Source organism: Mustelus asterias, chromosome 23, assembly GCF_964213995.1.
Source record: "Mustelus asterias chromosome 23, sMusAst1.hap1.1, whole genome shotgun sequence".
NCBI lineage: Eukaryota > Metazoa > Chordata > Chondrichthyes > Carcharhiniformes > Triakidae > Mustelus > Mustelus asterias.
In genome coordinates, this window is record NC_135823.1 from 17,321,374 (window position 1) to 17,337,292 (window position 15,919).

General features: G+C 42.4%; 1 protein-coding gene across 1 annotated transcript in view; it reads right to left on the reverse strand.

The window, feature by feature from the left end:
• Window positions 1–12,980, reverse strand: part of pigq (phosphatidylinositol glycan anchor biosynthesis, class Q) — a 37,381-nt gene extending 24,401 nt beyond the window's left edge. Inside the window, exons 1-3 of the mRNA XM_078240053.1 lie at window positions 12,295–12,980; window positions 9,105–9,821; window positions 5,069–5,200 (exon numbers count right to left, since the gene is read on the reverse strand). Of these exons, the coding sequence (XP_078096179.1) occupies window positions 5,069–5,200; window positions 9,105–9,790 (818 nt within the window). The 5' untranslated portion in view covers window positions 9,791–9,821; window positions 12,295–12,980. The remainder of the gene's footprint in view (window positions 1–5,068; window positions 5,201–9,104; window positions 9,822–12,294) is intronic.
• Window positions 12,981–15,919: the final 2,939 nt, after the last annotated feature.

Below are 15,919 nucleotides of genomic sequence, written 5' to 3' on the forward strand. Positions count from 1 at the left end.
GGCTTGCTGGGCCATTTCAGTGGGCAGTTAAGAGTCAACCACATTGCTGTGGGTATGGAGTCATATGTAGGTCAGACCTGGTAAAGAGGGCAGATTTCCTTCCCTAAAAGGACATTAGTAAGCTGGATGGGTTTTAACGACAATTGATGATAGTTTCATAGTCATCATTACTGAGGCTAGCTTTCAATTCTAGACTTTTATTAATTGGTATTAAATAATTGATTTTAAATTCCACCAGCTGCCATGGTGGGATTTGAACTCTGGATTACTACCATACCAAGCTTCTTTGCCTCTCCAACTAATATTCCTCTTTTAAATTGCCTCTTTCACCAAGTTTTGGTCATCTCTGCTAACGAACACTTATGTGGCTTGGCGTTACATAGTGTTTAACAGTGCCCCCGTGAATTGTTTTGGAACATTTTATTATGTTAAAAGTGCTATAAAAATGCAAGTTGTTGCTGTTGCTATATGTTGAATAGTGCTTGTGTGGATCTCATGAGGGGGAAAGATTGGGTTCGACAGCAGCTCAATAGCTTCAGAATTGCCATCTAAATTCACACATGAAGAATAGTCACTTGGGAAAGATGTCAGGAGGTGACTGCTAGCTGTGGAATCAGTCTCTAGTATGTGTTAACACCCTTTTGATTTGATTTATTGTCACGTATTGGTATACAGTAAAAAGCATTGTTTCTTGCGCACTGTACAAACAAAGCGTACCATTCACAGAGAAGAGGATGTAGAATGTAGCACTGTTAGAGAGCTTATAAGAGTTAGAGTTTTAAAAGCATAGAACCAGAGTAAAAGATAGAATTAGAGGGTATGCTGGGCACAGCTCACAAGAAGTCGCCATGCTCTGGCCATCTTGAATTTGACTTAAATGAGAGGATGAAGGCAACAAAAAAAATTTAAGTTTAATTTTATTTATTAGTGCACAAGTAGGCTCACATTAACACTGCAATGAAGTTATTGTGAACATCCCCTGGTTGCTACACTCCTAAGGGAGAATTTAGCATGGCCAATGCCCCTAACCAGAATGCCTTTCAGACTGTGGGAGGAAACTGGAGCACCCGGAGGAAACTCACGCAGACACGGGGAGAATGTGCAAACACCACACAGACAGTGACCCAAGCCGGGAATCGAACCCAGGTCCCTGCTGCTGTGAGGCAACAGTGCTAACCATTGTGCCGCCCCACCAGAACAGGGCATGATAAGACAAGGTGCAGTAAAACACATTATGTCAAACAATGACATAATTTTGATGACCTCAACTGAAGAGTTATGCAGCCTGCTAAATCTTTCTTGATAATCGGGCCCTCAATTCTGGTATTATCCTTGCAAATCCTTTGCATTCTCTAATGCTTCAACGTCCTTTTGTAATATGGAGGCCAGCATGCCAAATAGAGTTTAAGGTTCTACACAAGTTTAACGTAAATTCTTTACTTTCTGTTCCTCTAGAAATGAACCCCAGCAAATTGTTTGCATACTTGAAAGCTTTGTTAACCTATGTTGCTACATTTTAATTATTGAATCTGTACCCATTGATCCCTTTGTGCTTCTACTCCATTTAGCTTATCTTCCAAGTAGGTAACCTAATTATTCCTCCTAAATGTACCACCTCACACTTGCCCATCTTGAAATTGCTTTGCCATTTACATGCCCATGCTGCAAGTCGGTTAAATACTGCTCTCTTGTGTCAGTTTCCCTTTGTGTTAACTATTTATATTGTACTTCTGATTCTAGGGTCCAAATCCTTTATTTAAATGCAAGTAACTCTGGTCCCAACATCATCCCCTGTGGAACACCATTGCCCTATCTTCAGTCCATCTGAGTAACCACCTTTAACTCCAGTCTCTGTTTTGCAGCCAGTTTGCAATCCATTACATTACTTATCCCAATTCCTCAAGTTCCGACTGTGGTCTAACTAGACCTAGTTAAAAAACTTATTTACTTCCCTTCAAATGCTTTAGTCTTTTTTTCCAACAAGTCTGAAGTCATAGCTAACAGGATGGGGTGTAAACTTGTGCCAAATTATCTGCTAATCACTAATTCCGAAAGCCAATGGACCTCTATCCAAAAATGTCTGTATATCGGTACAAGCTGACACACAGTTTAGCAGGGCAAGGTAAACATATTTTAATTGCTTTAGCTTTGCAAACTGGATGCAGTAGATCCCAGTAATTGAGTTTAGAAAAAAAATGCAGCTCAATGGTAAGAAAACTAGTTTGATTTGATTTGTCACATGTATTAACATAGTGAAAATTATTGTTTCTTGCACGCTATACAGACAAAACACGCCGTTAATGGAGGAGGAAACGAGAGAGTGCAGAATGTAGTGTTGGAATTACAAACTACACATGCCTTAATAACAGCTTCATTGCCCATCCCTCATTGCCCTCGAGAAGGTGGTGGTGAGCTACCTTCTTAAAACAATGCAAACTCCAGTGGTGTAGGTAGCTCCTGCATTTTGACACAGTGACAGTAAAGAAATGGCGATATTGTTTCAAGTCAAGATGTTGCGTGACTGGGAGGGGAACTTGCAGGCGGTGGTGTTCCCATGTGTCTGCTGCCCTTGTCCTTTTGGGTGGCAAAGGTTGCGGCTTCGGAAAGTGCTGTCTAAGGAGCCATGGTGAGTTGCTGCAGTGCATCTTGTAGATTTTTGACACTGCCATCAATCAAGCGAACTGCTATCCTGGTTGGTGGCGAGTTCCAGTTGTTGGAACTGCACTCATCCAGGCAAGTGGAGAGTATTCCAGCACACTCCTGATTTTGTAAGTTGTAGATGGTGGACAGGCTTTGGTGAGTCAGGAGGTGCGTTACTTTCCACAGAATGTCCAGCCTCTGACGTGCTCATGTAGCCACAGTATTTGTGTCTGGACCAGTTCAGTTTCTGGTCAATGGTAATCCTCAGGATATTGATAATGGGAGATTCAGAAATGGTAATGCCATTGAATGTCAAGCAGTGATGGTGAGATTCTCTCTTGTTGGAGATGGTCATTGCCTGGCACTCTGTGACACAAATGTTACTTGCCACTTATCAGCCCAAGTCTGAATGTTGTGAAAATCTTGCTGCAAATGGGCATGGATTGCTTTAGTATGAGTTGTGAATAACGCTGAACATCCCCACTTCTGACCTTATGATAGAGGGAAGGTCATTGATGAAGCAACTGAAGATGGTTGGGTCTAGGACACTACCCTGAGGAACTGCTGCAGTGATGTCCTGGGGCTGAGATGATTGACTCCCAACAACCAAAACCTTTTTCCTTTGTGCTAGGTAGGATTCCAACCAGTGCAGAGTTTGCCCCAATTCCCATTGATTCCAGTTAAGCTCAGGCCCCATTATGCCCTACTCGGTCAAATGCTGTTAATGGCAGTCACTCTCACCTTGAGTTCAGCTCTTTCGGTCATGTTTGAACCAAGACTGCAATGGGTCAGAAACTGAGTGACCCTGGGGAAACCCAAACAGAGCTTCAGTGAGCAGGTTATTGCTGAGTAAGTGCTGCTTGTTTCCATCACTTTGCTGATGATTGAGAGTAGGTTGATGGGGTGATAATTGGCTGGGTTGGATTTATCCTGCTTCTTGTTGTGGACAGGACATACCTGGGCAGTTTTCTACATTGCTGGGTAGATGCCATTACCAATTATAAATGTAATTACAATGCATTTTTTCTAAAGTGGCAGTATTAGCATTGAAGTGGTTTGGTTTCTTTCCTGTGGAGAAGTTAAGTCTGTACTAAATATTGTATGCAAACTGTCATCCACAGCTGTGGCGACTGGTGCACCTTCAAGGATTTAGCTCTTCAGGCTAAAAAGATCAAGGATATAGGGAGGAAGGCAGGGTCAGGATATTGATTTTGATGTTCAGCCATGATCAAGATGAATGGCAGAGCAGGTTCGAAGGGCTGAATGGCGTATTCCTGCTTGTATTTTCTATGTTTCTATGTTAATTGATATAAACAGACTCTGATTTTGTTTGTCCTTCTGTTTTAGTGTGCCAATCTAACTGGATATATAGTTGGCACCTTGGCTAAATAAACCCAAGGGGCTGTTAAATGGACCCAAGCCAGATGGTGAAGTATGAAATTAGACACAGATCCCTTTTTCTTGACAATATGTTTATTCACAGAATGCAGCATTGCATACCTGTCTCCTACCTACCAACACCCTAGTGTCCCAGCAGGCAAGACCCTCCATCCATTTACCAATAAACATATCAACAGTGGCCAGTTGTCACTTTATGGTCCAGGTTTGTTAATGTGCTGAATGCGTCATTGGCAAAGGAAGAAGCTGAAGCCAGCCTGTCTAAAGGATAGTTGAATTTTCTGCATTTATACACTAATTAGCAATTATACTCGCTGCAGAAAGGGCTGGTATTAACCACAAGGACATTTTTAATACCAAGATTTACACTCATTCAATGCCACTCAAGGAGCAATTGAAAATGTGAAGTCTTCATCCTGCAGGTAGTAAATTGCTTTGAGATGTTCAAAATTTTATTTATTTCCCTTATTTTTTCCCTTAGGTTAATATAAACTTCTTTTTCCTCACATCACTTATTCCCCTATCCAGATTTGACTATAATCATCCTTTTCCATCGCTTTCATTCCTCAGTTTCTTTCTCAATCCTTCAATTTCATGGATCACGGAGGTTGATCCCAAACACCAAGATCCCAGATGCCCATGTATCAGCTCACACTTCCAGAAAATTGCAGCAAAAAAAATTCAACTACAAGGTCAAAGTCCTGAAACTGCATTTGGCTATTCCTACAACACATGGATGGCAGTGGTTCAAGAAAGCAGGTCACCTCCACTTACTCAAGGGTAATAGAAATGGCAATAAATACTGACTTAGCCCACAACATCCATATCCATGAACAAATATAAAAAAAGACTCCGTTTCCCTTGCATGCAGTTTTCCCACCCAGGCAGAAACTGGTTCCTGTGCCCTAACCTTTCCCCAGTTCACACCTGCTTCACTTATTCATAACTAGAGCATGCACTCAATTGTCACAGTATTTGGGTTAGGTACCAGATTTATTCCCATTATGGAAAAAGGCTAAACCTACAGTACCTCATGAACTCGGAGTGACTCTGTGCTTTTGTAGTACTTGTGGTTGTCTGCAAGTGATCCAAGCGATGTGCAAGCTGTACACAGGTTGAGAGCTTGCTCCATAGAAAACGAAGAGGCCATATATTTAATGCTCTGCAGCAAAAAGGACAAAAAGAACATTCTTTAATCTCTAATGCATAATGTAAATACAGTTCAGTAAATTCAGCTTCAAAATGTTCACCTGTCCTTGAAATGTCAAAAATTGGAAACGTTTACTTTATGATTTACTACAGCTGTGAACTTTGTAGCTATATGAAAATAAAGCAATTAAAAAAGCAAATTGTACAACTTAAATGGCTTTTGCACAATGGTTTCTTTGCCGACTGAATTAATTACATACAACACTAAAAGTAGCACTAAGATTAAATTTCTACCTTATCAAGATTGTGTAGATAAATGTCCAGATTTTGCTGGAATAGGGTACCTCGCTGTACACCACTTGCTCATGTACCTTTAGGTTCTAATTGTTTTTTTGTCCACAAATTAGATGGGTGTGTGAACATATAATACAGCAAGGACAATAGGGCATTAGATATCACGGTGAACAATGGGGCGAATCATGTAACTTCTTAAACAGTGAAACTGAAGGATGAAAAAAGGGTGAGATGGAAGGTGAATTAAAGTGAGTAAATTCAACATCCAGTCAAGTACAGAAGAAAAATAAAGAGAGGGAAAGAAAAATTGGATTAAGAGAGAGGTACAGAGGTGAAAGGAAAAGTTTGTTAAAATATCAATTAGCTTTTATGGAAACAATCTCCAACAACAATTTACAACCTAAAAGAATGAGGCTCCACACTTGCAATATGTTTCGTAAGATTACCTCTCATTCTACTGCTGCTTCACAGTGCCAGAGACACGGGTTCGATTCCCGGCTTGGGTCACTGTCTGTGTGGAGTTTGCACGTTCTCCCCGTGTCTGTGTCGGTTTCCTCCAGATGCTCCAGTTTCCTCCCACATTCTGAAAGACGTGCTGGTTAGGTGCATTGACCTGAACAGACGTCGGAATGTGGCGACTAGGGGAATTTCACAGTAACTTCATTGCAGTGTTAATGTAAGCCTACTTGTGATAAATAAACTTTAACATTTTTCAAATATAGACCCAACTTGCTCAACATTTCCTTACAAGACAGCACTTTCATCCCAGGAATCAGCCTAATGAAGCTTCACTGAACTGCTTCCAATGCAAGTATATTCCTGCTTAAGTAGGGGATCAAAAACTGCCTGCAGTACACTAGGTATGGTCTCACCAATGGCCTGTGCAGTTGCAACAAAACTTTCCTACTCCATCTCCCTACAATAAAGGCCAACTTTCTATCTGCCTTCCTAATTACTTGCTGTACCTGCATGCTAACTTATTGTAAGCCATGTACAAAGACACCCAGATCCCTCTGTATTGCAGCATTCTGAAGTCTCTCTCTATTTAAATAATATTCTGCTTTTCTATTCTTCTTGTCAAAGTGGACAACCTCACATTTTCCCACATTATACTCCACCTTCTTTAAATCTATAGGATATAATTCTCCTACTTGCAAGCCTGAAGTGTCTGACATGAAATTAGTTGGATCAGTCTCCATTTTTATGCGAATACCAATCATACCAATTTGACACTCTCACGACTGACTGACGTGGGAAATTTCTATTATACTGGTACAGTAGAGGATATTCTGCTGAGACTATATCCGAGACACATTTTTGTGTGAGAGGAGGAAGTTCTACTTGCGCTGTACCAGAGGTAGAGGATGTGGACAAAATTGTCCAAAAGGTAAAGGAAAGGTTTAATTTATCAAGGAAAACCTATTTTACCTCATTAAACAGAAAAATCATAGAATCCCTGCAGTGCAGAAGGAGGCCATTCGGCCCATTGAGTCTGCAGTGACTCTCTGAAGACGATCTTATTCAGACCCTCTCCTCCACACTATCCCCGTAACCCCGCACATTTTACCACGGCTAAGGTATATCTTTTGGACACTAAGGGGCAAGCTAGCATGGCCAATCCACCTAACCCGCACATCTTTGGAGCGTGGGAAGAAATCAGAGTACCCGGAGCAAACCCATGCAGACGCGGGGAGAACGTGCCAACTCCACAGTCACCCAAGGCCGGAATCGAACCTGGGTCCCTGGCGCTGTGAGGCAGCAGTGCTAACCACTGTGCCACCCAAAACCCTTCTAAAAATCTCAAAAATAGAGGTGATCCAACTCAGTGTGAATTTTTGAAGAGCTAATCATTTCGATTATCAAATTTGTGGAGACATCCAACTTTGAAATGCGAATAACTCTTACATTTCAAATAGACCAATCGTTATTTCAGATTATTTAATCTGGGTACAATCAGGCTGCCAGCACCAAATCAGGCATCTTATTTTGCAGTCCTGTTTTGGCACATTACATGAGAACCTAAGAAACAAGGAAGAGACCATGTTGCCCATCAAGCCTGGTCATTCAGTAAGATTTCAGCTGAACTTCTACATCAACTTCACTTTCCTACACTATCTCATCCTTGATTCTCTTTGTGTCCCAAAATCTATCAATCGGAGTCTTCAATATAAACGATTGAATGGCCACAGCCCTCTGGATTGCAGAATTCTGAAGATTTATACTTCAGGTGAAGAAATTTCCCCTCACCACTGTTGTGAATGAAAATTACATTTGCACCATGCAAGTACCAAACAAGGACCATGTCCAACAAGAGAAAACCCAACCATCTCCCCATGACATTCAATGGCATTACCATCACTGAATCCCTCATTATCAGCCCCCCCGCCCCCCCGGAAGCCTGTCCACCATCTACAAGGCACAAATCAGGAGTGTGACGGAACACACTCCACTTGCCTGGATGAGTGTTGCACCAAGAACACTCGAAGTCTGACACCATCCAGGATAAAGCAGCCTGCCTGACATTCAACACCAACTCTCTCCACCACCATAACACAATAGTAGCGGTGCATAGCATCTACAAGATGCACTGCAGCAACTCACAAAGGCTCCATTAACAGTATCTTCTAAATCTAGGACTTCTACCACTTCGGACAAGGGCAGCAGATGCATGGGAACACCACTACTCCAAGCCACACACCATCCTGACTTGGAACTATATCACTGTCACTGGGTCAAAATACACCACATGGACTGCTGCGGTTCAAAGCAGTGGTTCATCACTACCTTCTCAAGGGAATTAAAGATGGGCTATAAAATTGCTGGCCTAGCCAGTGATGCCCACGTCTCGTGGAAGAATAAGAAAAAAACATCTAATCGTGAGGCTGGACTTTCCAGCCAATGAGAACAGTTTCTCAGCATCTACCCTTCAAGCCCTCAGATCAATCTAATGTGCTGGGAAATAGGTTGAGGCTTGTGTTTTTTAATTTTAGACTTGCTTTAGTGACACGTTTCTAATCCTGTGAACAACAGCAGCTACTAATAAAGGGACAGCATAGGCTAAATGCAAAGTAAACCTCCTCCACTCTGTGCCAACACTGAACCGCATATTTCTCTCCCCACATTTCCCTAATTTCTTATTCCATAATTTGTAACGCAGAGTTAAAATTTTATGTTTTAGTGTCACAAGTAGACTTACATTAACATTGCAAGTTACTGTGACAATCCCCTAGTTGCCACACTCTAGGGCCTGTTCGGGTACACAGAGGGAGACTTTAGCATAGTCAATGCACCTAACCCGCACATCTTTCAGACTGTGGGAGGAAATCGGAGCACCCAGAGGAAACCCATGCAGACACGGGGAGAATGTGTAGACTCTGCATAAACAGTGTTCCAAGCTAGGAAGCGAACCCGGGTCCCTGGCGCTGTGAGGTAATAGTGCCACTGTGCCACCCAGAAAGTATTAAAATATAATTACTTTTATAAAGTGAAATCAAACATGAATAGGTAAACACTTTGGTGGACAGCTACTGAAACAAAAATGTCCTTAGTGCAAATGTTCAACCAGGAGACACCTGGGTCCCACAAAGTCTACATATTTTCAGATTTCCTCCAATATAAATTACCTGCTTTTGCGGATACTAGAAATAAAAGACAGCAGGAAGGAAAGTACCACACACACAGGTACTGATGCTTGCTTCACAAGTTCCACAACAACACTAGCTTCACGACCTTCTGACTGCCAGTGTGTAAACTTTATCGGTGTCTCATCATATTTATCAATCATAAACAACAGCTCACACTTAGCGACAGTATCAAATATTGTGGCAAAATCAGAGCTAATAGCTTCTGAGTTTACTCCAGCATTATGGTTCTCCTCTGCAGTCTTAGTGTCCAGACAATGTAACTTTGACAGCATAACCTTGCGTTGATCATAGTGGATTAAGATAACATTTTCCTTGTTTTTACTGCCTTGTTGAACCAGTTGATAGTCGAAAACCGATTTGTTCTCTTTCTCCTGCGTTAACTGGAACCAAAGATCATGAGGAAAGATGGAACTCAGATCTTCCAGAAACTGGCTGAGGTCTTCCTTTGCCTGAGAGTTGTGGCTGCTCCAGGACCCAAGCACAGAAACATTTACCTTCGTCACCTCCCTAATCTGCACAAGGTATTGTTTCACTTGGCCGGGGATGAAAGGATAGTGAATAACTGCTAGGACAACTGCAGCATTCTGCTCTGGAATCCAACGGCCTATCAGTAGGCCACTTTCTGCTTCGGGGCAGCAACTTGGAAAGAACACCTTGATAACCATGTTATAACTTCACGAATCCCTGGCTCTGTGTCTGTAAAAAAAAACCCAGAGATGTGGTTACTTAAATACTGATCTGTAATGAGAATGGTGGACGTTTAACAATCACTTTTTGTTGAATATACTTCATGCTGCACAAAAGATAACTAGCAATAAAATTAAAATGACATCCATCCCCAATCCTAATTTGTTATCACAGTGTCAAACAGCCAATATTTGCACAGTACTTTCAGTGCCCTGGGCAAAATCAACTGGGTCATTGCTACTCAATGATTCCTGGTTTATGTACAAACATGAGCAGAAATAGGCTTGATTGTTAACACGTGCCCTCAAGAACATATTAAAATCTGCCAATTTAATGCTTATAAATATACGTCAAAGTTTACTCTAGAGGGCGAAGACAAATCTGTTCTGAGTGATCAAATATCACACCCGGCCTCTACCCCTCCTGCAATGTCAAGTGCAAGGAGCTTATGTGCTTCTTTGCTTCAAAGGATATTATCTTGCTTCATTCACTAAAGTCTTCTCCTTCCCAACTTCCTCGAATTTCCCTGCCACATGCAACTGTTCCCCAATTATCTACAACCACTTTCTCACCTTGAACTTTGCCGTGGACATTCATTCCCTTGATGAGAATTATCCTTCCCTCTTTCCATCCTCCCCAACTATCTTCTCATTACCAAATCTGTTCATCTCCAAGATGCTTGCCGGAATCGTTGCAATCCAGTTGTAGTCTCCACACCCAAAATTATCATTTCAAATAACTGCATAGAACAATCTACGTTTACAGAGAGTGGCTATTTCTTCCACAGCTCCTTACTTATTCTTTATTTGAGCAATCCAAAACAAATCCCATTGCCCAGTTTGCTACCTGTAGCCCTATATTCTCTTCTAATAAACGTTTTGAAAGCAAAGTGATGGTGTCTACCTCAACTAACCCTTGTGGAAAAGCATTCTATGACTTAACACTATTACATAAAGACATTTCTCTTAACCTCTCATCACTCTTGATAACAATTTTAAATTGGGAACCCCCTCACCAATGACCTGCCAAACAGAAAAAAATAGCCTTTCCGATTCTCCTAATTAAAACACAACATAGGTTTCAATCTCTTCTTTGCCTTCTCTGTTCCAGTGGAAACATCTCATGTCCACTTATAACTATAGTTTCTACCCCTGGTTTCAACCTGATTTTTCTACTTTGCAATGTCCTACCCAGTCATCCTCTTTGCTGCATTAAGGCCACTTTTGTTAGTCAACATGGCATTCTCTGTGAGAACTGAGATTCATTATTACCCCCTCAATCGGTGTGGTATGTAAAATAGTCAAGAAATTCACTTCCGTCTCTCTTCATCTGTCTTAAAATCGGTGACCCCTTACTTCTTAACAGTGATCTCCAGTTCTAGATTCTCCCACAAGAAGAAAACATCCTCTCTACATCCACCATGGATAGATTTAAATCAAGACACCTCTTACTCTTCTAAACTCCAGTGAATGCAAATTGTCCAATCTTTCCTCATAAGACAATCTGCCTAAGTTTGGTATCAGTTTAGAAAGCCTTCTTCTGAATTGCTCCTAATGTATCTTTCCTTAAATAAGGAGGTCAATAGTGTACACAACACTCCAGGTGTGGTCTCACCAATGCCCTGTACAACTGAAGCATAACTTCCCCGTCTTTGTAATCAATTACCCTCTCAATAAATGATAAATTCTATTAGTTTTCCTAATTACTTGCAAACATGAACCTATATACAATATAGCACCAGAACCATTCTCGGAAATCTTTTCTGCAACTTCTCCACTGCTTTCATATCCTTCCTAATTTTGGTGCACAGAATTCAACTTGAAACTCCAGCTGAGACCAAACAATAGTTCCATTAAAAAAAATCACCACAACTTCCTTGCATTTAAATTTATTCTAAGCTTCTACTTATAAAGCTCAGGATGCTGTACACCTCATTAAAGCTTTCAAAAGCTGCTTGCCACCTTGAATGATTTGTGCATGAATGCCTCCTCCACCCCTGTACCTCCCCCGCCCCCCCCCCCCCCCCCCCCAAAAAAAAAGGTCCACCTGCTCCTGCACCTGCTTTAGAATTGTATACATTATTTTGTATCTCCTTTCCTCATTTTCCTGTTCCGGGCAATAGGGAAAAGGCAGGGGTGTGTGACTACTTGAGTTACTCCTGCAGACAGCCAGCACTGATACGACAGACCAAATGACCTCCATCTGTACTGGACCCATTCAATCTACACAATAGCTAAGCCATTCCTTTGCAAACACACAGCACTGGTGCACAGATTTCCACTTACAAGGTCAAAAACAAAAAATGCTGGAAAACCTCAGCAAGTCTGACAGCATCCGTGGAGGGATAACAGAGCTAACGTCTCATGTCTGGATGACTCTTCATCAGAAATCTCTCTACAGATGCTGTCAGACCTGCTGAGATTTTCCAGCATTTTCTGTTTCAGATTCCAGCAAATGCAGTCATTAACTTTTATTTACTTACAAGGAGATTGATGCTGCTTCACTGCATTGGGGACACATTTCCCTCTCTTTCCATTGGTTTAAAATCCAGCATTAAACACCCTGGTGCAGCAGATAGTGGGATCCAAGAGTGTGGGGCGTGTTCCCCTGGGTTACTTTAGGGGTGTGGAGGTGGGTTTGGGGCTAAACAATGAGGAGAGTAGGAAGGGGGAACAGTTAACAGGAGGGGGGTTTGGTTATCAGGGGCTCTATTCTGAGGGGTGGTGGGTAGTTACACCAGAAAGGGGGGGGGGGGGTAGTGAGGTGAGGGTGGTGGTTGGGAATAGGTCGGGGGGGGGGGGGGTGTCTGGATGTGTGGGGATTATTGGGGGATTGGATCTGGGGAGGAGGGGGTTACCTGGTGTGCACAGGTTAGGGGGGGGGGGGGTTAGTGAGGTGGAGGCTGGGTCGGGGGTTATCCGGGGGGGGGTTACCGCGCGCTCGCGCTCTCTCTCTCCGCCCCGGGCTGCCGGCCGCCGGTTGCTATGGAGACGGAGCCCGGGCCGCCTCGCCGACACACTGAGACCGCCCTAGAGCCCATGGCGGCCCCTCCTCACACACATCCCCTCGGCGCCTGGGGGAGAAAGCAAGGCTCAGACCCGGGATACCATACCGCCACTGAGTGCACCACAAAAAACCGACCCCACCAACCCACGTCCGCCGGAAGCCAGCGCAACCCCGAGAGCAGTCCCGACTGCACACGGGCCCTCAGCGCCGGGGTCCGGGCAGCAGCCAGACAGACAGTGAGTCACTGAGCTGTGTGCAGGAATGTCCACAAACCCCTGCAGACAGGCTGCAAACAACCACTCAGTGCCACACAACCTGAATATTGCTGAAGGAACGGCCTAGTGGTATTACCGCTAGACTATTAATCCAGAAACTCAGCTAATGTTCTGGTGTAATAGCAAAATACTGCAGATGCTGCAATCTGAAAGAAAAACAGCAAATGCTGGAAAATCTCAGCGGGTCTGACAGCTTCTATGGAGAGAGAATAGAGTCAACATTTCGAGTCTGGGTGACCCTGCGTCAGAATTCTGGGGACCTGGCATTCAAATCCCACCAGGTGGTGGAATTTGAATTCAATAAAATGTATTAAGAATTAATTGGAATTAAGAATCTACTGATGACCCTGAAACCATTGTCGATTGTCAAAAAAACCCATCAGGTTCACTAATGTCCTTTGGGGAAGGAAAGCTGGCACCTTTATCCAGTCTGGCCTACATGTGATTCCAGAGCCACAGCAATATGATTGACTCTCAACTGCCCTCCAAGGGTAACTAGGGAAGGACAATAAATGTTGGCCAGCCGGCGACGAGCAAATGTCCCATGAATGAATTAAAAAAGTGAGAGACAAATTGCTGAAACTTTTCCCCATGCACTCATCAGGACAAACACAAGAATACCAAATTTCCAATGATCACAATAATTTAGTCTGCAGGAGCAAGGTGAAATGATTAAGGATGGTTTAATGAGGTACACTGGATACGTGACTTTAGTGGTCAAGGACTAGCATACAAGAGCAGGAAGTTTATGTTAGAATTGTATAAAACACGGATTAGACCTCAGCCAGCGTACTTAAGTTGTGGTCATTGCATTACAGGAAGAGTGTGGTCACACTACAGAGGACACACAGGAGATTTAAAGGATGTTGCCAAGAATGGACAATTTTAGCTATGAAGAAAGATCAATAGGATTTGCAGCGGGGGGAATGGGGGGGGGGGAGCAATGCAGTTTGGAATAGAGGGAGGCTGAGGGGAAATGTAATTGACGTGTAAAATTATGAGGAACCTGGATAGAGTGGGTGGGAAGGAGCCATTAGCAGTGAGGTTGATAACTGGGAAGCATCAATTTAGAATAGAGGGGAGTTGAAAAATTGTTATTACACAGAAGGTGTTGGGACTTTTGGAACTAACCACCTGAAAGGATAGTAAAGACAGGAACCCTCATTTCATTTATAAATAAAACATGGATATGAGGTGCTGTAACCTACAGGACTACAGATCAAGGGCCTGTCAAATGGGATAGCTGGCTTTTGGTGTGAACATGATGGGCTGAATGGCTTCCTGTGCTGTAAATTTTCACAAGTCTATTAAGAATGTGCAATATTAGATAAAATTTATGCAGATTAAACAGCAGTGAAATCGGCCATTTCCTCAGCCTGTCTATGCTGCCCTTATTTTCTATTTGAGTTTCCTCCTTTCTAATATTATCAGCATTACTCACTATTGCTTCTCCCTCTGATACTTATCTACTATTCCCTTAAATGCTCATTCTTTTTTAAATGCACTATTGTGATGGAGTAGCTGGTTTTAAATTTGGAATGTTTTTATTATTACTTAGCATACCCACACTTCAAGATTTTCTAACTTATCATCATACATATGTTGAATTATTGAGTGTATGATTAGCGTGTTAATTTAATTGCTTTAAAATGCATTTTGATTTATGTTTTCGTTAAATCAATTGAATATTTAAAGAATCACAGTAATGGCTCCTAGAGTTGAATGTAATAAATGCTCATAAATGGCCAAATTTGTCTAATTTTTATTTTAACAGCACGGTGGATCTCATGATACTCAGAGTGATTGGAGATTGTTGTGTTTTATCAAGACCTATTAAGTAACAGTCTCCCTCCAAATAAGCAAAGACAGACAAACTTCCCTCAAAGGGTAGGAGTGACGTAGTGGTATTGTCTGCCTACTCAGTTCAAGGGCAATTAGGGATGGGCAATAAATGCTGGCCCAGGCAGTGATGCCCACATCCCACATCAAATAAAAAAACCTTGCAAAGCAGTGTGGCCCTCTACGATGTCCTCTACTTCCTATATTTACATGTCTCTCCAGAAGAATATGGTCCTCATGTCACTCTGAAGGGTCGTGTCCCATGACCTTATTGGATGTGATCTCTCTGTTCTCCCATTTGGGGTCCCAAAGAGGAATTCATTTTTTTCCCAGTCTTTATTTTATGCATGGGATTTTTCGTGTTTTAAGTTCAAATGAACTTTCAGTGTAAAATATATAAGAGAATATCTGAACTGCATTTGCCATAAATGCAACAGATTTGTTGGTAAAATAACAGAGAGTTTAATGAGCTTAGGAAGAGTTGCCATGCCACAAATTGCTGGATGATTAGTTCCACTCCATCATTAGCTTTGTGGAAACTGCAGCTTCTTCTCAACTTCCCCATGAATTTGCTGCATTTACACATTAATTAGCAATTAAACTCGCTGCAGAAAGGGTTGGTATTTAACAATAAAGACACTTTCAATGCCGAGATTTACATTCATTCAAAGCCACTCAACTTCTCTGATCTAAGAAAAGAAGCAATTGAAATTGTGAAGCCTTAATCCTGCAGGTAGTAAATTGTTTTTAGAGCTGTTCAAAATTTAATTTATTTTCCTTATTTTTTTCCTTTTTGCCTCTTTTTCCTCATCTGGGGCAGCACGGTGGCACAGTGGTTAGCACTATTGCCTCACAGCGCCAGGGACCCGTGTTCGATTCCAGGCTTGGGTCACTGTCTGTGCGGCGTCTGCACATTCTCCTGGGCTGGAAATTTACCGCTCCACCCTGGAATTCTCCGTTGGCCTTGGTGGGGGGGGGGGGGGGGGG